Source organism: Mixophyes fleayi, chromosome 8 (genome assembly GCF_038048845.1).
Source record: "Mixophyes fleayi isolate aMixFle1 chromosome 8, aMixFle1.hap1, whole genome shotgun sequence".
In the NCBI taxonomy this organism is placed as follows: Eukaryota; Metazoa; Chordata; class Amphibia; order Anura; family Limnodynastidae; genus Mixophyes; species Mixophyes fleayi.
Window position 1 is genome coordinate 71105667 of NC_134409.1, and position 25411 is coordinate 71131077.

Here is a 25411-nt window from a genome sequence, read left to right on the forward strand (position 1 = left end):
TGCCTATTGTAGGCAATTTTGGCAGGGGTCAGTGGTCAGCATGGGCACTCTGACCAGTCTGCGGCTACACAGCAAGCTGCAATGCACTGTGTGCTCTGACACCTTTCCACATAGGCCGGAATCAACTTTTTCAGCAATTTTTTTTTTTCTTCTACAGTAACTCTTTGGTATTGGATCAGGCAGGCCAGCCTTCGCTTCCCACGTGCATATATCAGCCTTGGGCACCCATGACCCTGTCGCTGTTTCACCGGTTGTCCTTCCTTGGATCACGTTTGGTAGGTACTAACAACTGCATATCTGGAATACCCCACAAGACCTGCTGTTTTGGAGATGCTCTCACCCATTCGCCTAGTCATCACAATTTGGCATAATTTGGTTAATGTCACTTAGATTTGTTGGAAGCAGGAAAAATTGGCAAGCGAAAGGATCTAAGAAGTGACTTTTCAATTGCTGCATAATAGATCAAACTCTTGACAGGTAGGATATGTTATACAGCTAATGTTAACCTTTTCACCTTTATTCTGTACATGTCTGCAAGAGCTGCTTACATTGTGACCTGACATGTTGTTGTTTTTCTTGTCCATAGTTACATAGGTTTGGAGGGGGGGTTATAATAAGTTTCTCACAACCCTGTGTAGAAACTGGGCCTGTGATATATTTTTGGGGGAGATGTAACAATACCATTGAGAGATACCTGACAGCCTGATCTTGTTGATCCTCCTATTCACACCTGGGACTAGCAGTCATTTTGAAGTGGTTAAAGTTTTTTTACCCATTTTAGGTGCTAGTGCAGCTTTAAGATGACATCAAAATTATGCTTCCTAAATGCTGATTTATTGAGAAATTGGGGTGCTAGTACTAGTCACCTGTTTCTCTGCAGTAACCTATTGTGAGGGAGGGTTGCTTTGCCTGTTCTGAGTGCATGTGAGGTCATAGCATGGTTAACAGAGCATTTCATAGAACTGTAGCATGTATTATATGGGTGATGACTGGAATATGCTTTCTGCAAAATGACAGTTACTGTAGAGACTTGGTTGTAGTTTAAGTGGTGCACCTCGTTATAGAGAACAGGCTCATGATTACTTTGTGGGTTGTGACTTTTCATTAATTTAATCATTTTCAGTATACATAGCTAACAAAGCATTTTTTTTATGAATGCAACATTTAGCTGTAATCCATATATCTTTATATGAATGTTAGAAGTGAAGGAGACTTTATATATTTATGCTATCCAAATTTGCTTTGTAAGTGATAAAATAACACATTTGTCATTTGTGCTTAAAGAAAATGTTATGCAAAGAGAACACTTCCTGGAGGATCTGTATTTATTCCATTATTTATATTATATCCAACTGATCAGTTTTAGATTTTGACTGGCTTCTGAATATATGAAAATGTGTATATTGGTATAGTTTTTGCTTGATACAGAGTTGTGTTTTTATAATTGTAAGAACATTTGCTAAAAGGTGTACTTAAGAATGGGCTTGATTTCTATGTCTAAAAACTAGCGTATAGAACAATGAAAATGTATTTAAAGTAAAATTTGTCAAGATAACAAATGTATCGCATTTCATAGTCTAGAGCTCATTTACTCTGTTGCAAGAGTTATATCTATCTATCTATATCTATCGCTCTATCTAGAGCTCTCTTAATGAGCACTCGCCCTCTTTGACTGTAGGGTCCAGTGCCTGAGTGAAAATAGAAACAAAAAAAAGCAGAGTGCACCTTGGAATGCAAGAAAAAAATGACTGGATGTTTATTCCAAATATAGTAGTCCTGTTTGAGACCCCAGTGGTTGCAAAATGTATGTATGTTCTGGCTGATTTTATTTTGTGGCAATAGAAAATCACTTGTTGCTACAATTTGAGAATTCTGCAAGGGCAGCTTAGTTGATACCCTGCTGCCTCAGGGATACTTCCTTGAACTGGTAAAGCTGGTTATAGAGGACAGGTGGATGGCATGCACATGTGTGCCCCCACCCCCTTTTTCTTTTTTTCTTTTTGTCTGAAAAGCTGCTGGCTAAGATTTTTGTCTGAACCCATAAAATGTCAAAAATGCTTGAATGAATGGGGGAAATAAGCTACTTTCCTGTGTGTTGAATTTGAGTAGGGAATAAATGCAACAGTCCAGTCATCATGTTGTATGTATTTTTTTTTTCTAGTGTGTCCAGTCAGCCATCTTCTGTATTTGATATAGGTGTGCTAGGAAGATTTGCAGTCCAATATTTAACTGCTCATGAACAGTTTTGTTCCAGATAAAAAAAAGTTACAAAAAGTGTATTGTATTTGTATGTATATTACATGCCCACATGTATGTACAAACAATCCTAATAGTTTCCCGATTAACAGTATATTCTCTTAAACGCATGAGCCAGAGCTTCTAAGCTTATAAGCTTACTGCTCACCATTCAGAGGATGAGTGAGTGGACCCTTCATAATCCCTACTGCTTTAAACGGCCTTTTTTGTTATCTGAAACTAACAATATTACACTAATCAGTTGTATTTTCACCTGATCACATCAAGTATGGGGAATTTAACTGAGAGAATGTGGTGATGAAAATGTACATGCAATTAATGAGATACTTCAACAAACACAGCACATGGTCTAACAGAATAATAGACACTTGACTCCTGCTATGGTATGACACGTCCTGCCATGTGTTGTCCAGCATAACATCCTCTCAGCCCATCATGCCCTGCCCTGTGTTTACCATAACAGCCCGCATGCCCAACATAATGAAAAGAGACCATAAACTGAATGCATTTAAAATGATGCATTTGTGCCTTTCAAACACTTACTCTCACGGAGTTAATCTGTCTCAGGAGCTCATAGCCAATAGCAGCCCATGGGGGGAAGGGGGAAGGGGGGGGGGGGGGTTCATGGTTCCTTATATAAATGGTCTATACCCTGGTAGTGTTCTTGTTTCCTGGAGTTGGGATGCCTCCCACCCGCCTGGCAATCTGAATTACATGATTCTATTCTTTCCCTTCCACACAGACGAGACACAGTTGACGGTAGGAGAGCAGCGCAGTCAGAAGGCATAGAGCATATGGTGCTAGTTATCAGCGTTTGCGAGTCACTGCACCTTTCAAAGCCATCAGACTCTTGGACCTCTAGCGAGTAGGACCCCTTGGCCTGCTGAATGATTGCACGCCTCTGTAAAGTCCACAAAGGGGGTAGTCACTACTTGAACCATTTAGCACTTGCCAATATATAAGGGTAAACATGGGTTGGTGGTACAATTCTTTCCTTTCCACCTTAAATGGATTTGCAATTGTAGCTGACTACCCTGCTCTCGCCACCACCGTTATTTCAGTTTAAGGTTTAATAAACTGTTCTTTTCCAAACTTAATTACTTGTTGTGCTTTTATTCTAGTATAATATAAGTTATGTAGAAATATAGGTTTGTGAGTAATGGGGTCTTGAAAGAATAATCCAATGCTATACATTTTATGTTTTGGTGCGAATGCTGTGCTCACCACAGCCCCATACTAAGTTACATGACTCCCTACCTAATCTTCGATTATTCAGTTGTTGCTATTTGACTCCACTTTAGCAGAAATTAGGAATTCCTACTAATGTGGAAAGGAAACTCTTTCAATGAAATTGAGGAACTTTGGCCATGAAAACTCAGCGGTTTTAAACTGAAGCAACAAAAACAGTGGAAGCAGTTTTCACAAGTGAAAATGGCTGCTGTTGACTAAAATGTGCCGAGCAGTATGATACATCACTTGGAGGATCACTTTACTGTGGCATACTGCAAGCTAAAGAAGGCATGCAAAATGTGTGTGTGAGGAGGGGGAGCACTTGGGCAGCTCTAAACTATATTCTTTTTCAATCCTCAAACTGGAGTAAAATGTACACTTTTTCAAATTGCATTATGCTTGTATTTTTCATGTTATGATTATCAAGAAGGGTAACAATGTTGAAAAGCACTTGCTGTTGATTTACATTTACTATGTATGTACCACAATTCTGTGTAAAACACAGGCAAGAATCAATTTAAAGAGGCTTGCTGCTTTGCAAGTGTGTTTTTGTGGTAGCTGTGATTAAGCAGATCTCAGGAATTATCAATATAATCCTATCAGTTAATCAGAAGTTTACAGGATCTGCAGTAATCTCTTGTTTTGTGGTACAATCTGTGATAATACTGGATTATCAGGACAATGAGAAAAGCTTGGCTTGTGTTTTACTGACCATTTGGGCCCTAAAGAAAAATATACTTTTTGGATGTTGCCAAGATGAGCTCTTTCAGAAAATAAAAATCTTTTGTACTATCCTGCACACTTTTTGTTCTGACATGAAGTTCCTGTTAGTAACAACATAACCCGATCAGCCACAACATTAAGACCATCTGCCTAACATTTTGTAGGTCCCCCCTCGTGCCCCTAAAACAGCTCCTATAACAGCTCTGACCTGTTTAAGCATGGTCTCCAAGATCTCTGAAGATGTCCTGTGGAATTTTTCACAAATACAGGACTTAATGGATCTGCTACTAATGTAAGTTGCAAGGTGGGGCCTCCATGGCTCTGACTTGTTTTTCCAGCAAACCATTATTGAACAATTTTTGCAGTGTGGCAGGGCACATTATCCTGCTGAAAGAGACCATTGCCATCAGGGAACACAGTTGCCATGCAATGTTTAGGTAGGTGGTACGTGTCAAAGTAACACATGAATGCGGAGCCCAAAGTTTCCTAGCAGAACATTGCTCAGAGCATCATGCTGGCTTGCCTAGTAAACTATGCACACTCACCTGGCTGTCCACACGATGTAAAAGAAAACAAGATTAATCTGACCAGGCCACCTCCTTCCTTTACTCCATTACCCAGTTCAGATGCTCATGTGCGTATTGTAGACACTTTCAGTGGTGTACAGGGGTCAGCTTGGGCACTCTGAATGGCTGTGGCTATGCAGCTCCATATGCAGCAAGCTGTGATGCACTACATGTTCTGGCACCTTTCTATCCTAGCCAGCATTAACTTTTTCAGCAATTTGTGCTACAGTAGCTCGTCTATGGGATTGGACCAGACGAGCTAATGTGCGTTAATGAGCCTTGGGCGCCCATGACCCTGTTACAGGTTCACCCATTGTCTTTTTTTGGACCACTTTTGGTTGGTACTAACCACTGCATACTGAGACGTCCGACAAGACCAGCCGTTTTGGAGACGCTCTAACCCAGTCATCTAGCAATCACAGTTTTGGCTCTTGTCAAGAGTCGTTCAGATCCTTACACTTGTTCATTTCCCCTGATTACAACATGTCAAAGGACTGTTCACTTGCTGCATAATATATCCCACCCCTTAACAGGTGCCATTGTAACAAGATAATCAATGTTCACTTCACAGTGGTTTTAATGTTGTGGCTCATCAGTGTATTTGTGCAGGGATTGATCCCTGCTCATGCAATATTTTAAGAATGCTTCTCTGGCATCTCATTTCATCTGGGGAAAATCTTCTGAAAGCACTTGTCTGAATGAGCTTTTATAGAATTAAAAATCTATTTCTTGATTATATGCCAGCCTTCCCCCATCCGCATTTAAAACTCTCCTGTGATTAAACGTACCCTAAAAAAAAAAATCTCTTAAAGCAAGCATTTCATGTGGCCAAATAACTGGATTTATTTCATTTTAAGGTATAAATAGTTTAAGGTATAAATCAATAACTGTGCTCAGTTTTAGCATGTCTATTCAAGAGTGAGGCAAAGAAGTTTTTTTTTTAGAAATACAGTATATTGGAAGTTCTGTGCTTGTTAGACCCTTTATATGCTGCCATCAAACAATAAAGCTTTTACTAGTGTTTCGACCGTACCTTCATCTCATTGACGGCAAATGCTTGTGACCACAGCATGTCAAATGCAATCTCCTGTGTGTGGCCAGCATTACATTGTTGTCCCCCAACTTTTATGAAGTTTGTAATAGAATAATCTACTCAGGATGTTTAGAAGCAAGGCCCCCAGTTTCACCTCTTCAGGTAAAGAGACTAGAAATGGATACTTGTTCTCTTCTTACCCCTAGTTGGGTTTATAGATAGTATAATACTTACATGTTTGTTACAAAAGCCAGCTTCGAGAAACAGGATTTTGTGATTTGATATGGATTTGCTTTTTCACTCCCACGAGAATAGACTGTTTTAAATTCCACTTGAAAGAAACATTTGGGGTTAATATTGAAGAAATTTTTTTTCCTATAAAAGAAAAAAATGCTCATACAGAAATAAGAGAAATTACGGTAGCCACTTAGAACTGCAAGGACTGTCTTCATACAAATTCCATGCAGGTGGGTTTTTTTTTTAATAGGAATTTGTTTCAGAATATTCCATGGGCTCTGTTTTCACATAATAGGGTTAATGTCCCTTCAGTATGTTGGCAACCATTTTTCATGGTGTAATATAATATATATTTAATTCCCTATATTGCACATTTATAAATTGTTTCAATAGGGGATTTTCTGTTTTTGCACATCACTCAGCCAATAGTTGGCTTTATTTCTCAGTTTTAAAATACACCACTGTCTGAGAAAGGGACTTCCAAGATTAAAGTATCCGCTGGAAAGTCTGCAACATTATACTTGTGCTTATTGTAATTGTAAATAATCTTGTGGACATCCTGACCTGAATGCCCTGTGCACTGCGTGTGAGATGGAGTACTGTGATCAGCACTCATTTGTGGCTGTGCATATGGCCAGGAAGGAACTGGCTAGGACCAAATCTCTGGCAGGATCCATATGCAATTTTTTTCAGGTTTATCACTTGGTCCAAAGGAGTAAGTGAACCTTTTCCTACACAGATTCCTGCATCACAGCCTCTGCCTACCACTAGGGGGTCTTCCCAGGCAGAGGTGTGATTGTCTTTTCCTTTAGCCGAATCTGCTCAGGGACTGAATAGGGCTGCTTCCTCATTGGAATGCATCATTGTAGTGCAAAGGGTTCTTCTCCTCAAAACATGGATGATTTATTCCTGGGGGTTTGGCAAACTTTAGGGTTGGTAGACCCTAAGGTTGTCGATGATCTGTTTTCCATAGTCTCCTGAACTCTTGTAGATGGCTTCAAATGCTTGGCAAAAACTAGACAAAGTTTTCTCAGATGCTGGGGAAATTTAGATCCCTTTACCGTCAGAAGTCTGTTTAAAAGAGAAATATTTCCCAAGGTAGTTACTCCCATTAACTGTATCTAGATCCACCACTTTACAGGTGCAGGGAGCAGCCTTTTTCCTGTACAAGCAGGAAGTGTGATTTTCTCCTTCAGTTCACCGATGCGGCGGCAGGAAGTTTGAGGCCAATCATGTCTGTGGTTTGAATAAACAAGGCTATTAATAAATGAGCAGAACAGTTTGCTACGGGCATCCAAGAAAATAGGCTTGGAGCTGACTTGTTAGTACTAGCTGAACACATTCAGGGAGCTTCTGACTTTTTAGGTCCGGTATCTTTGGTTGCTGTTTTGGACACCTCATATTTGTGGCTAGGCATTAACACTCCATGGCCATGAAGGAGACGGCACAGATCATGTCCTGGATGGAATGTCATGTTTCAGTTACATCGCCCACGTTAATCTCAGGTGTGGAGAACTGGGATGCAGATAATCTCAGGTGGAACAGGATCCATCTGGGAGAATGGTCCCTTCATGCAGAGGTGTTTGCTAAATTGGTACAGCGCTGGTGCTATATAAACAGATATTGTTACTATAAGAATTTTTTTAGTACATGTATAGTTGTAGTATCAGTTATATTTTCATTTTTCTCAAGTTTTTTTATTTATTTTATTGTCCTGAAAATAATTAAATACGGAAATGGAGTCTCCCCAAGGACATATGCAGTAAATATATTAATATTGTTTTGTTTTTAAATGTATGGTGCAGAATCCACATACAAAAGAGGCAAAGTGGAAAATAAGCTTCTCTTATCTATTTAATCCAGTTGTTTTTCCCTTCAGCCTGCAATATTGATGTGCCTGCTGAATTATTTAGAAAGTGCCCAGGAAGGAGAGCTGGGGTGTCAGCCTGTCACCTGGAACACAAGGGGATAGAGAATAAGAGAAAGTGAAGACACCCATGGTAAAAAGGTTATGGAGCAGAGAAGTGGCATTTCTGCATACGTTAGAGAAAGCGATACTGAAATAGTAATTAATGGATACAGCTTAATAATTTCTGATACTGATCACAGGTATTGCATAACTTTTTTTTTTTGTGTCCTTGGAAAACCTAAACTTGGCCACACGACACAATTTGCATTTGTGTACAGTCAACATCTCACTTACACAATTGGAGACACAACGTTAGTTTTTCATTTTTTGCAGTTTCAATCAAAGTGGTTTCATCACTTATTAATTTTGATCTTGCAGAACAAAAAAAATTAGTGCATATGCAGTGTTGAATTTAATTTCGCAGTTACAATATTCACTATATCAGCAACTTCAGTTTCATGTCCTTTGATAATTACATTTGAGGAAACAATGTCATGCAAACAACTTGCCCATGTACGTCTGATTGTATTGTGTACTTTTATCTTCACATGTGTTATTGGATTGTATTGAGTGAAAGCAACTTTTAGGTTACATGTACTTTTCCAGCAAGAAAGGATGTGATGTACTACTTATTTATCAACATAGTTGACAAAGTAATGTTCAATTGCAAACATGTCAAATGAGTGGCATTGCCAGAGCTTTTTAAGGAAAAGCTTGTAGAAACCATCTCAAAATCTTCAAATTGGCTTTAAGTTATGGCATACAGACTAATTATTCTGAAATTATTTCACAAGAGGTGCATGGGACCATCTATCATCATCATCATTTATTTATATAGCGCCACTAATTCCGCAGCGCTGTACAGAGAACTCATTCACATCAGTCCCTGCCCCATTGGAGCTTACAGTCTAAATTCCCTACTATAGACACTCACACACACACAGACAGACAGACAGAGAGGGAGAGACTAGGGTCAATTTGATTGCAGCCAATTAACCTACCAGTATGTTTTTGGAGTGTGGGAGGAAACCGGAGCACCCGGAGGAAACCCACGCAAACACAGGGAGAACATACAAACTCCACACAGGCCATGGTCGGGAATTGAACTCATGACCCCAGTGCTATGAGGCAGATGTGCTAACCACTACGCCACCGTGCTGCCCACTATTCCATAGTGTTTGAATTAAAGCTTGTTGTAAGATGACTCAAGGTAACACAATTTAGCAATGAAAACATGAGTTTGGTCTCATATCCCAAAGCAGGAATTCTCAGCCATGCTGATGGAATTCGTTTGCTTTGAGGATCTAAACTTTAGTTTGGAGTTGTTTATGTAGAATTGCATAGGCAACAGTCTTTCTTTGGAGCAGGGATGTGCATGCTGTGAGTTTTAATATATGGGATAATGTTCCATGACCATGTAAAGGACCCATTCTTTTGGCATAGAATTCCAAGGTGGTTTCAAATATCTGTAATTTTCTCTAGGGGTGCATTTTTTTTCTTTTGTATCGTTTTCCCTAATGAACATTGAAGTGGTGACTTAACTCTGTACAGGTATTAAAGCAATGTATAGAAATCCTATCCCTGCCTGAAAAAGCAAGACTGAGCTCCTCTTATTTTCTCTCATCAACATACCCCCATTCCTGAAATTTCTTTGCTTGAGCAACACTATCAATCAATGCCAGACCACAAACAAGCTCTCTTGAGGTTATATTTTAAGATAGGTGGCTTTTTCTTCTCTTGACTCCTTCATTTCCTTGCAAAGCCCCCCACAATGCTGAGCCAACTGACAATAGAAACATAGAATTTGGCGGCAGATAAGAACTGCTTGGACCATCTAGTCTGTCCATTGTTTTATTAATCTATGGTAATCTTATTTGATCCCTTATTCTTTATAAGGATATTCTTATGTCTATCCCAAGAATGTTTAAACGACTGTATTAGCCTCTGCCACATCTGATGGGAGGCTATTCCACTTATCCACTACCCTTTCTGTGAAGTAGTTTTTCCTCAAATTTCCTCTGAACCTATTTCCCTCCAGCTTCAGTGCATGTCCTCGCGTTCTAGTACTTCTCTTCCATTGAAGAATGTTTCCCTCATGTACCTTGTTCAAACAATGCGATACTCCTCTGTTATCGCCACTTCCCATTTCGAAAAGATGATACGGTGCTACACCTTTACTCAGTGTTAACTACCTCAAAAGAATTCAGATTATCCTCTAAACTTCAGCTTGAAGCATGCTACTAAAACTCCTCACTTCTTAAATTTCCAAATAACCTAGCCTAATCAGGATAATTATGATGTTTGTGTTATGATCTATCCTAATATCTGAATTTACTTTTAGTTGAAATAAAGTGGTTAGTGTTACTAGGATGAAGCAAACTGGCAATCTTCCAAATGCACCAGATACCTGCAAAAATGCTCTCGTACTGCTGAGCGGCATTGGAGAAAATCTCGCTCTCACGTCAACTTATTCAAGTTCATACTCGCACATAGCTCTGTTCGATCTGTCCTAATGGACCTATTTAAAATCGCTGATCTCCTTTCAGTCCGCCAATCGTTGTTGATGAACCATCATTGCCAATACACTTCTGGGTACAAGCTCAGTTTGTGCTAACTTGCTCCCCCACCTTTAGTCACTGTAAGTGACTATTCCCCGCCAAGCACTTTATTTCCTGCTGGCTTGGCCATTTGTATTCTATTTTGTAGTGCTCTGTTTTTGCCTTGACCTGTCTTACTGTATTCTCGATGTGTAGCTCTGCAGACATTTTGTGGTGCCTTATAAATAATTAATCATCATTTTATTACCCAGCTAATGTTTCCTGAGGGACCTACAAGCTTGACTGAAATATTTGGGTTAATCCAGGATCAGTGTTTTCTCTATATAGAAAACCCAATTAATCAAAGGATTAATGGGAAGACAATATTTCTGCCTAATACAAATTTGTGAAGACCCTAAAAATGTGTAACCTCAGAGTAACAAAAGATCATTGACATATATAGGTCCTGTAAGGTACCAATTGTGGTGATGAATTTTCTATTTGAATCAATATAATATAATCATGTTTCATATGTGTGTATGCAGAAAATTATACAATGTTTTAGGAGTATTGCTATAACTCTGTTCCAGAAGGGAGTTATGGCATATTTAATGAAACATCCATTACCAGAAGTGTTTTTGAAAACTTGGCAATAAATTAGTTGTAAACAGATTAGTATACCAGCACACCTCTCACAGTAATGTTTGAGTGGGGTGTTGCAAGAGTTTTAAAAGTAGTGAAATAATTTTGGAGCTGGTCAGTGTTTAAGGATCGGTCTGCTTCAGAGAAATTGTTTAAACCTTCCAGCGTTTCCCCAGGCAGCAGATTATGTGATAGTATGCAAGTTTAGGTCTTCAATTCCTGTGTTTTTTCCATTTTATTTTAAGAAACTGTTTTGCATTAATATCATGTACTTTGTCCATACTATAAATACTGCTTCATAATTTTCAGTCTTTGCATTCTTTAAGAATGCATGTGTCGGATAGACTTTTTTTTTTTTTAGAATGCTTCATTTATGCAGAGGATTGTTTTAACGAGAACATATTTAAATTAAGTTGGTACTCCATTTTGGGATCAGTCAGGGAGTAACCGTAATCCTAAGTGTTTACTTTAATAGTGTGAACATATAGTTTTGGAAGGGCTTTAGCCGTTTTAGGCAAATCACATAGTTTTGAGCTGATCTTATGACAACCACATGTGATACATGCCTTGGTGGGTATTATTGTGACATTAATATTTTAGTCCTTCAGTCAGGTGGTAACCCTATTTCCTTTGCCTGCCTTCCAAAATGTATCTACTCAATCTACAACAATTACACTGTTCTCCTGCCTGTGATTTTCCACTGCTAATAGCTACTCCTCAACAATTTATACGCTTGCATGGAAACTAGTTAGGTGACCTGTTCCTACAGCATTGGTACATTCATATTTGTGATTACTTGTAGCTTATCTTTCCTTCTGGTCTAATTTCCCTAATCTCATTTAGATTTATGGATCTAGAGAACATAGCTATCTCACCTTGTTTCATTTTTACTTTATTTGTTAATTATTGCATATTGATTCCCCACTACATGATTGTAAGGAACTGTGGTATCAACAACTATTAGCCACAACTTTAAAACTACCTGCCTAATATTTGTAGGTTATCCTTGTGCCACCAAAACAGCTCTGACTTGTCAAGGCATGGACTCCACAAGACCTCGGAAGATGTCCCTTGGCATCTTTCACAAATAAATGATCTGCTGCTTTTGTAAGTCCTGTAAATTGCATGGCTCTGACTTGATTGGATTAAAATCTGGGGACCTTGAACTTTTTTTTTTTTTGTCATGTTCCCCAAACCATTCTTAAACAATTTTTGTGGTGGGGCAATGCGCATTATCCTGCTGAAAGAAGTCACTGCCATCAAAGAATACTGTTACCATGAAGGGGTGTACTTTGTCTGCAACAATGTTTAGGTAGGTAGGTCGTAACATCCACATAAATGTCGAGGCCCAAGGTTTCACAGCAGTACATAGCCTGGAGCTTCACACTGCCTTCGCCTCCTTCCCATTTTGCATACAGGTGCCAATAATGCACCCGGCCATCCACATGATGTAAAAGAAAATGATTCATTAGACCAGGCCACCTTCTTCCATTGCTGCATGGTCCGGTTCTGTAGGTGCTTTCAGTAGACAGGGCCAGCATGGGCACTCTGACTGGTCTGCATATATGCACCCCCATATTCTGTAAGCTGCCATGCACTGTAACACTTTGACACTTTTCTCTCATAGCCAACCATAGCTTTTTCATCAATTTGTGCTACAAAACCTCTTCTATGTGATTGGACCAGACGGGCTAGCCTTCGCTCTCCACAGAAATCATTGAGCCTTGGGCTCCCATGACCCTATTACTGGTTGTCCTTCCTTGCACCACATTTGATAGCCACTGATCACTGTAAACTGGAAACGCCCCACAAGACCCACCATTTTTAGATGCTCTGACCCAGTTTTCTATCCATCACTATGTGTCTTCTCCCCCTGCTTCCAACACCTCTAGTTAAATAATGGACTGTTCACTTGCTGTCTGATAATCTCATTACAATGACACCTGGCATGGGCAGATAAATCAATGTTATTCACTTCTCAGTGGTTTTATTGTTCTGGCTGATCAGTGTTTCTTGGCACTGTATAAGTATATTAATAAAATGGGTCTTATTAACTGGATTCCACTTAATTATAAAAATCTATAAACTTCTATTTTAAGTTAGGGTAGTAATTGTCACCTATTGGATCCATTTGAATGTTAAATGCAGAAAATCCACTCCAACATACTATTACCACTATACTACAAGTATAGGTCATCAGGAGCCCAAATTCTTTAAAAAATAATTTTGAATTAGAGTTCTTGTGCTAAACATTGGGACTCATTTGGAAACCTCAACACTTGGGAGGCCTTCAAGGGGGGACATGGTATAAGTTCTAAATTAAATTCAAATTTTTTTTCTTCCTTTTTGTTCACACATACGCTGGGAAAATGGATTAAAATATTCTTAACTGTTGCGTGTTTTAGTGATTTCTGGCATATGTTTCATCATACCAATACAAACTAATGTACTGGTGTGACAGGATGGACCGCTTATGCCACCCTGTCTGTTGTTGCTGGCAACCGGCTGGGCTTACTTTGCCACCATTCCCTTTTGGTATCCCAAATGCGCCCTCTTGCAGCAGTAGGAGGGGCTTACACGAGCTGCCACCACTGGATTCCTTACCGGCATCCAGTATCGGGTTTCTTCTGGGTAAATGACACTGCTAGCATATCTCATTGCTGGTGTACCTGGGCTGGTACTCCTGACCTCTTACTGTAGATCAGGATTGCTGTGAATGGATCCCCCCCCATGCCTATCACACTGACCAGGGCTGCTGGGTAGCAGGCAGAGCAGTGGTACTGGAAAGCTTGGGTCCAAACCTCAGAACAGCCGGCGAACGGATTAGATTTAGGGTCTAATCTGTAGATCACAGGTATACAGCAATATTGAAGATCTTTTCAAGCAGGTCTTGAAGCAAGATGTTTATTTGCTCACACTGGTTTGAGCTACCCGTGTGATCAGGTCAAATGTTGAAATCAGAAGAACACTTGCATGCTCATGCATCTTTTATACAGTTCAGAAATAGTCTGTTTTTAGAATCGGGATGTACCCTGCTTCCCAAAACATAGATTTACATGCATTTCAAGGCTAACAAAATTTACACTTCGCTATGAAATTCACTCTGAGGAAAAAGGCCACACAATAACGACCCCCTGCTGGGCCTTTGGCCAGAGCAGGCATGACGCTTCATCACAAAACTTCGTTGGCACTTCCTGCTATCGGACTCCCTTGCACATATGCCTAATTGGAGGTTTCAATGACACTTCCATACTAAATACATCCCAATACACACAAGACCTCCATCCACAAAGGCCTATTGTATCACATATATGCATCGGAAATAAGGCATTTCCTTTAGTAAGGTGAAAACAGGAAAAAACATTATCTACCCTGGTCTCAGAAAACGATTTCCTATCTCAGAATATATACAATATTAAAAAGCAGTGCATTGGTAATTATATTTAATGTCTCTGCATTGCACAGTACTGCAGCATGGTTCCCAAGCATGGAAGGTTCCCAGGTTATTGAGTTGACAACTGCAAGTGCAGTGTGACCAGTAGCAGCCCTGGGGCTGGTTTAACAGGTTTCCTGTGTGGGATGAGATGCATCATGACAAGGAGAATCGCTAGATAGTGGGATGTTGATCTTTCTTGGAGAGTGAGCATGAGCCTCTGAATTATGTCCATTGTGTGCTGACACTTTTGAGAGTGGGCTTATTATCGAAAAGTGTGGAACAACATCAGGTATGCAGCTGTGTAATAGTTCATATTGGACTTAAACACAAGACATGTGCAGGGGGAGTAGAGGAGCAGTATCACTAGTTTTAACATCTGCTGATTTACCTTCCTCCAAACAAACACCCCCCCCCTCCCCCAATCTAATTGGCATAAATAGTTTGACTGAGAAGGATTCTGGTGGAACACTCCATCCCACCCCTTCAGTATTACAGGTGTATATCAAATATCCAAATAAAATATTCACATAGCTGTTTTTTTTGTTTTAGCCATGTTGATAGTTTTTTTTTTTTTTTCCTTAGTCCAATGTGTTAAGTGCAGAAGTTCTCTTCAGAGGCTTGTACTTGTTTTATTGATTCACAAATGTGTGATGGTTAGGTACATTTGTGCAGCTTCAAATAAATGGATATAAAACCTTTAGTGGATAATGAGTTACATTTGTATTTTTGGGGTGCCTTTTGATCTGTTTTGTCCCACACCGTTACAAATTAAGACTTTAAAGAAAATTTGTATGAGTGATGGATACTTAAAAAGGTAATTATCTTGCTATTTAAAGCAAAAATCTGCAGAATTAGAAGTTGATTAATTGATAGCAGCAGGAAAAACAAACCAAGGAAAAATGGTAATTAAAAAGATGCTTCTTATAGCCTGCTACAGTACTATGTTAACAAAACAACCCCCCCTACACACACACACACACACACACACACACACACACACACACACACACACCATACCTAAATTTCCAAGGTGTTGCTGCTTTGTATATTTGGTGTTATTAATCACTGTCCACTACCACATGTTCTACTGAATAAGTGGTACAATTGGGGTTGGATTTCAAAAATAGAATAAAAAAAACCCCAAAGCTGTGTGTATTTGTCTAATATAGGTTTGTACTTATCAGCAGGATTTGAAGAATCAATATGTATTATGAACCCAGACCAATTAATCAGTGTATCACATGGCCTTGAATGGGCCCTCCTTAATGGCATCCTTTATAACATTGCACCGCAGCAATACCTCCCCATGACCTTTCTGGCTTTTCATGGTGATTCTCACTATTGCTCAGATGTCTGCATTTTTACTATTTTGTGTTGGATTTATTCCTATATTTGCTCTTCTTATCTCTCCCACTGCTCTGTATTTTTCTGCTGGCTCAGCTGCTTTGCCCCTTCAGAAAGTCTATTTTTGGCATCTGCTCATGCTCTCAGCTATGGATCATTGTGGCTCCAATAATTTCCAGATGTTGAAGAACTTTCTATGGGTGCTGCATTACCTCCCACTGAATTCTTTGTCTTTCAACTATTGTCTTCAAGCTTTCTGTACTGCTTAATTCCCTAATCCCTTCCAGAAAGGCAGAAATACTAACGAACACTGTACACATATATTCCTTAGCTTAGCTGTATGTCCACAAAATCTACTGCTAATTTTGGTTTTAATTAGGTTAACCATATTTTTGCATAACAATATTTTAACATAGAGGATAGAATATTGAAACTATTGGCATGCATAGCAATGCTCTTACGAGCAGAATCCTTTTCTATCATTTGTACCAGTTTGATAAATTAAATTTGTATATATCACTTTATACAGATATGTAAATGTTTTTCAGATCAACCTTTTGCCAACATTTTTTTTTTTTTTTTCTTAATATGCATTGTAGAAGGAAACAAGTAAAAATGGCCTTGATTACATATTCTTAAGCTGGATACACACTACAGGATTTTTGTCCAATAATCGGCTCAACTAGCTGACATACGACCTCTTGTTCGAAAGTCGGGTCAGTGTGTGTAGTGACACGATGGTCGAAAGTCTGCCCAAATGGACGATTGTCGCCTCATTTGATTGGTCGCATGGTTCAAGATTTTCGTTCCAATCTCCTTTCCATTATGTAGTGTGTATAAATTTTCGACCGATCCACGACAATCCTTTGATACTTTCTCGACCTGGTCGGGCGTGTGTATGTAAATTTGTGATGCCTGTACCAGTTACACGTGGTGCGGTATCCGCACATCACTGACTTGTGTTTTGTATATATGTGTATTGCACCTGTCTGGTTGCAGACCATTACATTTGTGTAAAGCAAGTGTTATTACCCTTTGCATCTATATTGGGAACCTATTCATATTTACCCTTTATAAACTTATACCTTTATAAACTATTAAACTAATAAAGTCATATTGACCTTTATTAACTAATGTTTGTAAAATACCCAGAATAAACCACACAACAGTTTTATTGCAGGGAAAAGTAAAACATCTCTTATTGCAGAATATTGCAAGTGAAAAGCATAGTATTACACTTTAAAGGTGCTAGTGCTTTGTTTGGCCCTTCCAGCACCATCTCTGACTCTGTTTCCATCTCCATAGCTCCAACCCCCACTGACACCTTCTCCTCACCCGCCATCTTCTCACATTCCTCGGCGCCAGACAGGCTCCTCTATAATTTTATACACTCAGACATGGGCGTTTGTTTCTGCTGTGGACCAATCAGCGATTATGCCCGCAGAGAATGGAGCATTGTGGATGAGGCCTATTTGTGTACAATAATCTCGTGTACGGCGATTTGGGGCTATAACTTTAACACGTACAGGACCATTACATACGAAGGGATTTCATTAGTGAACAATTATTGCATTGTACTTTACAAATTAAATGTTTTTTCTAAATTTTATGTATGGTAATAAACTTCTATTTTATAGGAATGAATGAAGACCGTGTTACCTTCTTTTTGTGGTTTTGGGTGTTAAATATAGTGAAAGCCCTGCCCCTTTATGATGTCTTTGGTATATCGTTGCATGCCCCGCAAATGTTGCTTCAATGTGTAGGAAATTAAAACCATTGCTCACGACAACATGGCTGTAAAAAGTCGCTAATGAGAAGGCCGCTCTTCCCTTTATCATCTTGAACAAGGCTAGTGTGTATGCAGTTCATGGACCGAGCGATCGGGCCATCAATTGGATGTAAAATCGTTTGGTGTAAAAAGTTGGTGGAAAAATCTGTAGTGTGTACCTAGCTTTACACATAGTTCAAGGTTGTTACTGAGTGCAGGAGCAAACAGATGCCATTACTGATGGGTGTTTATGCAAGTTACTTCAGAAGCACGAAAGCCTCTGATATTTTATAAACATAACATGAAACCATTTTTTTGTTTTCCACTTTGTATTTAGTATTAGTGTTCTAACTCTTTTTATGAAATGTTGTATGGACATAGGGTTCTCTTAAAGAAGAGAGCAGTAGCGACTGATACTTAAAGAAAAGTTGTTGTTTTTTTTGTTTTTTTTTATTCAAAGATCAGTAAGTTTTACGCAATGTAAGAAAAATAGCAGTAGGTCCTGTGGCTGTTCAGGAATAAGAGGTAGCAATCAATATTGAGTATATCTGAACATTGCAAAACTGTGTTTTCGAAATCTGACAAATGTCAGAGTGGTTAATAGAAGGCAGTTTTAACCATTAAACCATTTCTAAATGAAATCTGGCCATGCAATCCTATTTATCAGAGAATATATTTTTGCATTTTATCTCTGGACACTTCAACTTGTAGTTCTTGCTTTTAACTATGGAGTTATTTGATTTTTTTTTTTTTTTTTTTTGCTTGCTGTAATTTATTGATTTGTTCTTACAGGGTAACCAGGAGCAGACAGCCACTCCTGATACTATGGTTCAACCTTTTGCTGCTATACCTTTCCCCCCACCACCACAGAATGGTTTATCAACAGAATATGGGAGCCAGCACACGCAAGACTATTCTGCCACCTCCACTGACCATGTGCTGCCACTATATGGAGGAGGACAAGGACACGCCGAGCTTAATACCCCTGCTACCAGCACAGCTAATGCTTCCAGCACGGTGTGTGAGCATGCTACCAACAACTTCAGCAGTGTTGCCTCGTCTCTGTATTACATGTATTTTCAATAGGCATAACCGTTCTTTTCAGATTATTTTTTTTTTATATATATTACTCTCCCCATTCGCTTTATCTCTAGTCTTTCATTTTCTGTGTCTCACTTTCCTTTTTCCCTCTTATCCGCTGACTTGATGGTCCTCTTGCCCCCCCCCCCCCCTCTTTCCCATTCTTTTGCTCTTACTGCTCGCGCGCACCTCGCCTCCCCTTTGATCAGAGTTAAGCACTCCTGCCTTGAATCTTCAGAGCTTAGATGATACTCCTTGTTTCTCAGTGTTTCCCTTTGTATCTTTTCAACCAGCAGACAGATGGAGCTCAGACAGAAGGACAACAGACACAAACACAGAGCAACGACAACACTGAATCAAAACCAACTCCCAAAAGACTTCATGTCTCCAATATACCCTTTCGTTTTAGAGACCCTGATCTACGCCAAATGTTTGGGGTGAGTCTTACTGGTTGTCTGCTACACCATCTGAGATGAAAATGAATGACCATAACAATAAAACTAACATGGCTGTTGTGGTATTACCATTGCAAGAAAATGGGTCTTTGGTGCTGACACTCAAATTTGATGAAGAATAAGACCTTTTTAGTCAGTTAAAATACTATGGAAGTCTGTGACCCATAGAGGGGGCAAGGGGGTTGCTTTGTCAAGACAATGGGATAAGTGCATCCACAGAAAAGTAGCAAAGAACTCCTAAAAATTAGTGGGGGGAAAATGAGCAACTTATTTCTCTCCTTCACTTTATTCTGACCTGCTGTAGGACAAGCACTTTTTTTTTTTTTTTTTTTTACACTTAACTGTTTAACTGCCAGTAAGTTCCACTGCTTTTTCACAATAGAATACAGCAATTGAAAAAGTTCTGTGTAACCTCCTTCCTCCTTTATAGTGGCAGAGCATGATTTAAGTCCAGTAAGTGTCCCACATAGAATGTTATTAACTAAAATTCCGTTTAGGGGCAGATTTACACTGAACTACAATAAACATTTTAACTGGAGAGGAGTGAAAATTTCCATATAGGTCCGGGGAATATACCACTCATTATGAATAAGGCTGTGAAATTTCACATTTTGCTGGTGGAATTTTGGTTCAAGTATGGCTTGTCTTACCCCAACCACACCACAAAGCACTACAGCTCTATACATAAGGCATAAATTCCGTATAATACAAATCTATAAATAGTGTGAAATAGAATTCTGCGGAATTAGAAGATTATACCACCACAGCATCACTTTGACATATTCAGAGTTTGGAGGTGGAATAGGCCAAATATCTGTTTGCCACGCATTTTGGTTTGTCTTTGTTTGAATTTAGACAAATTTGCCCCCAAATTCAATGCTAAAATTTTATCCAGATTTTATATAAAATATACTGAAATTCATGTTTCTGAGACTTTCTTTTTCTTAACAGAAGGTTCCCTCATATTACTCAAGCCATTATTGTGAATAATAATTTGAATAATATCTGCAGGGTCATGGCTCACCACTAAATACACAACACTTAGACTATGTGCACATTGACATTTGCATCTTTTTTTTTTTTCTTTTTCTCTCCCATAAGGCATGTTAAAACTGCATATAAATAGCATTGTGTTTATGTATGCGTTTGATATACAATAAGATTCATTTATAAGTACATTCACATGTGTTTTCATGTTTACACATGCGTTTGGCTTGAACAGGAGAACTTCCAGTATTGCAGCAGAAGCATGTGGAAATACTTGTAGAAGATTCTTAATTGCCAAATCTTAATGCCAGTGTTTTTTTTTGTTTTTTTTATTTATTTTTTTACTTTATGTATCTGTCAAGCAGCTGTGAAAAATCTCATCTCATTAACAGTTCAGCTAAAGTAAAATTATAATTACTATGTAAGTTAATAACATTTCATTTTTGAGAAACTGTAAAACTCTGCCATACATGCCCAAGACATAAGTACAGTGGTCATGCACTTGCCCATACTTGGGATATTCATATTCACACATTGAAACTCATCAATATTCATAGCTTGTCTACATGGGCATATAGAAGAAGCTATGATACTGTAAATGTACATGTAAATGTACATATATTTTTAGTTATGAGTTGTCTGAGATATGTTTAAATTCCAAATACATGTTTGTATACGTAAGTATATTTCATATGTTTTAGTTTTGCTACAAATTAAAACCGATAGAGATTGTGCTTGGAAGGTATTAACGGACAAATAAACCTAGTAATTGTGTATTTTATTTTTTAAAAATTAATATTTAAATTATTGCCTGTTCTTTGTTTTTGACAGCAATTTGGCAAAATTCTCGATGTAGAAATCATTTTTAATGAAAGAGGCTCTAAGGTAGGTCATTTGTTTTGTTTTCCCACTCCTTCTTTTTTTTTTTTTTTTTAATGTTTCTATAAAAAGCAGGATTCAGGACTCCCAGGAAAATTGGGGTAAACTTTAATTATTTTGGGTGGTAACTAAATCCCTGCAGAATTTTCAGGACATATTTAGTCTATTTTGAGAGTTGTGTTAAAAAGTGAAAATGGATACTCTGCTCATAATTTTAATCAGGAGTGCTTCATCGCCGCTTGTTACCCAGGTAATGCTGTTATCTAAATTAAGCTGAATATCCAGGAACTGGGAATGCTGAGAGTTATGATGGAAGTCAAATCTAGTGTCTTAAAGGATGACCTAACTCTGAAGGGCTTTGAGCGCCAAGGTATATTACCCGCAGGAACTCTGCACTCTTACTGTGTTTTTCTGCATATAGCAGGTGGCATAAATGCTACATTTTACACACAAGCACTGATCTGCTCTGTGAATACTGGCAATACTATTCACAGAATGAATCTGTTTTTCTATGTCAAGAAATTTGCTCTTATGCTCTTCTGCATATAGCAGGCAGTGTAAGCTCTGTGTTTAGTCTAATAAACTCTGCTACATAAAGCACCTGTATGCAGTTGGACTACTCAAATAGTGATGTTAACAATATTAAGGGTCTCCCTTATTACTAGTTAAACCCCTGTGTCCAAGAAAGGCTCCTTAACAAATGCAACTAATTGAAACTGAAATATATTATGCAGAGCACAAACAGTTATCTGTTCATCAAAGGTTATTCTTAAATGCATTTCTCTTTTCTTATGATGGATTGGTTTAATCCACTCCCTTCCATCACCACCTTAGCACCACCACCTCGCATCGTTGATTATAATATCTGCAGATAGCTGCTAAATGCCCATCTTGGGTTTCCAAATTCCTATTCACATGTCTGCCTAAATTTCCCCAATTAAATGTGCACCACACATATCACTCCAGAACAGACCACTTCAAAAAAATCAACTCATATTTGCACACTAAAAGCCAGATCATTTTACGGTGTAGATTCCCTGTAAATATTAAGGCCATATCCAACTACAGATTTTGAAGTACAAAAAATGTTTTCACACCCTGAGCGCAAAGTATGTGATGGAGAGAAATCGTAGGTAAAGTGGACAATTATTTGTAATAGTAAATCAGAAATTGTCTATGATCTTACCTCTCACCTTTTGAGTTTTATGCAAATATGACATAATTAAAAGGTATATATCATAGACTTTAGTCAGTGTCTTAGATTTGGCATTTAATCCTTTGAAATAGGTGTGTATAGCTACTTCAGTGAAAATTAATAATTGCCCTTTAGTGGATACCAATGCAATTCAAATAAAAAGAATGATAAAATGTCACTATCCCTATGACATGTAATGTGCAGGGGCTGCAGACTCCTCACAGGATTCAGTTACAACAAGAACTGTAATGGAGAGCGTTCTGGTGTCCCTTACGCAAAAGGCGGTCCTGGTCCGGTTTGCAGGGTCCTCTGCAAGTTTTCTAAGCACTCTTTGTTTGGTGTAACTGCTTGGAAGGTTTAAGATTGCTTCAGAATAGGGGGGGATAGTGTTCCTCCAGTTTTTGTTCTTTGATTCGAATTGAAGTCTGACAAATAGAACAGTTGCAGATCACTCTGCAGTAGCCCTCCGGATTGATTACAAAGTGTTTGTCTTATACCAGCGACACTAAGTTTAGATGTCTTCATATAGTCATGTGAAACCCATTGCATTTCACCCCTCAGATTTGGAGGCCTCTTCCGAGATACGTAGGGATATACTTCAATTTTCACTGAAGTAGCTATATACACCTATTTGATGCCACAGTCTTTTGGCATTATCAAACTATTCATTTCATCATAATATATTTTATAAGACATTATTTTTGTTCACCTCTATCTAGTAAAGATTGACATTCTTGCATTAGACTTGCACCTGAAGAGTGTATAGTATCTTAATTCTCACCTTCTATTTTTGATTAACTGTGAGACATATTTAACCTACTTCACGATTTTTCACTACCACACAGGCATTGTGCCCAGGGGGTGATACCTTTTTACTGTATTAAAAATTCTCAATAAGGGTACCGGGTTTCCCTTGAACTCCACAATCTCATCCCAGCCCCCCTCCATCTTCTAAAAAAAAATTATTGGTCAATATTTACCTGGTCTGGAGCTGACGTTTCATAATTACTTTTTTTTTTTTTTTTTTGGACCAGTTGGGCAGTATTTATAAAAAAAAATAAAATATATAAGTGTCTGGTTAATGCATTTAAAAAAATAAATAAAATAAATTCTATAATGTTTAATTCAGATTAACATTAATACGATACGACCGTAAAAATGTTTAATTATAAAATGGTAAAATTCTTTCGGCGCCTACTGTTATATTCCTAAAAGGTATATGTTTGTGAACTGCATCTTCACTGTATATACTTTAAAATTAGAAGCCAGATTTTTGCCATGTTCAATAAAGGAATGTGAATAATTTTGGAATCTGCACCATGACGGAATGTTACCAAATTGTTTTAGCATCGTGTAAATATAGCCTTCTACACTTAATAAACGGTATTTCCACTAGTGGCATTATGGACATCACTCAGTTTTAAAATAAATGAAATAGAAACTTGTATAAACTAAGACCACTTCATATCATCACATTGTCAATCACTATGGAGTAGGAAGTGTTGGGGAAAAATGGCATGTTAAACTTTTTAAGCATTTGCAAAAGGGCGAGTGTCATTATGGTAAAATTTGGTGGGGAGGGGCTTACACTAGAACCCCCAAAAGCTGCATATATCTGGGATCTCTGCCAATCACATATGGCACTCCTCAGTTCGCTCGTGCCACAAGTGCCAAGTAGGGATGAAATTGCATTTGCATATAGCCGAAAAAAACCTCTGCTGCTGATCAGACACAATAGCATTTGCAGTGATTGTTGATCATTTCAGTAGAAGGGCTCCAACCAAAGTACTAGAATTGGTAAGGGAAATATTTTTTTTAAGGTGGAAAAACACTAAATTGTCGTCAATGCAAAGTTCTGTAATCAGTCAATAATTAAAGTATATGGTTAAGGATAGTTTGAAATTGCTAGAAACATAACCAGTTCACATAGCAGTCTCTGCCTCTTGCACACAACTATCTTATTTATAAATGCCACTTATTTAATTATTAAATAGTGTATGAATTATTTAAGCAAATCAACTGGGAAATTATGATTAGTGTATTGCAAGGCAGAAGGAAATTGTTAGATGACCCTTCTTGTTTTTACACTTTAATATTTGACTAAATATTTTACGACTAACATTTGATTTCTGATTTAAGGTTCCATCTGTGTTCATGGCAAGTTAGTAGATGCTTTTGGTATTAAGTTAGTAATTTGTCATAAAAGTTCATACTTCGCCATTACCATTACAGCATTTTTGTTTTACATTTTATACTAATCAGAAATGTGATGTACTAAAACAAATGTAATGCTACGTTTTTCTCAAATACTTTAGCCCCATTGAAAGAAGTTCTGTTCTATTGGAACATGTGTAGATGCAGCTGATTCTCAAATTCTGCATTACCTCCTATATATCAAAAACCTCAACCTTCTGGCAATAACAGAAACATGGCTCATGCAATCACACTGCCTCACCTGCAGCACTTTTACATGGTGGCCTCCATCTCACCCACACCTCCAGACCTGAAGGCAGACAAGGAGGTGGGGTTGGACTACTTCTCTCCCCACAGTGCATGTTTACAGTTCTACCAAATGTCCCATCACTCACGTTCACATCTTTTGAAGTACATGCTATTCACATTTTTAATCCATTCTCTCTTCGTGTGCGGTGATCTATCGTCCCCCTGGAGCACACCAACAATTTATTGAGGATTTCTCTACATGGCTCCCTCACTTATCTTCAGACATCCCCACCATCATTCTGGGTGATTTCAACATCCCCATTGCTAACCCACCTTCCAAAGCTGCTTCCAGACTACTCTCTCTAACATCCTCACTTGACCTCTCCCAGTGGATTGAATCATCTACTCATAAGGATGGCCACTGCCATGATCTTGTTTTCTCTAGACTATGCTCCGTTTCTAATTTTCTTAACACACCCTTCCCCCTCTAGGATCCTCACCTTATCAGCTACTCGCTCACCCCCACTGCTCTAACCTCTCTACTGTCTAACTCTACCAAGCCTCCTCATACCTGCAGAAATCTTAATTCTATTAATCTTCAACAATTTTCCACCTCTCTCCAACACCTTCTCTCCCCTATCTCTACATTCTCATCCCCTGAGATGGCAGTACCTCATTTTCATCTAACCTTA

The 25411-nt window shown here is 38.5% G+C and overlaps 1 protein-coding gene across 13 annotated transcripts in view; it reads left to right on the forward strand.

The window, feature by feature from the left end:
- The window catches only part of RBFOX2 (RNA binding fox-1 homolog 2), a 159089-nt gene that overhangs the window by 42605 nt on the left and 91073 nt on the right, over positions 1-25411 (forward strand). For 8 of the 13 annotated variants that reach the window (XM_075182701.1, XM_075182697.1, XM_075182707.1 and 5 more), the window contains exons 2-5: positions 158-275; positions 18474-18698; positions 19055-19198; positions 21035-21088. In XM_075182701.1, coding sequence (XP_075038802.1) covers positions 228-275; positions 18474-18698; positions 19055-19198; positions 21035-21088 — 471 coding nt within the window. In that variant the 5' untranslated portion in view covers positions 158-227. The remainder of the gene's footprint in view (positions 1-157; positions 276-18473; positions 18699-19054; positions 19199-21034; positions 21089-25411) is intronic. The other 5 variants (XM_075182699.1, XM_075182704.1, XM_075182705.1 and 2 more) reach the window with 2 other exon arrangements.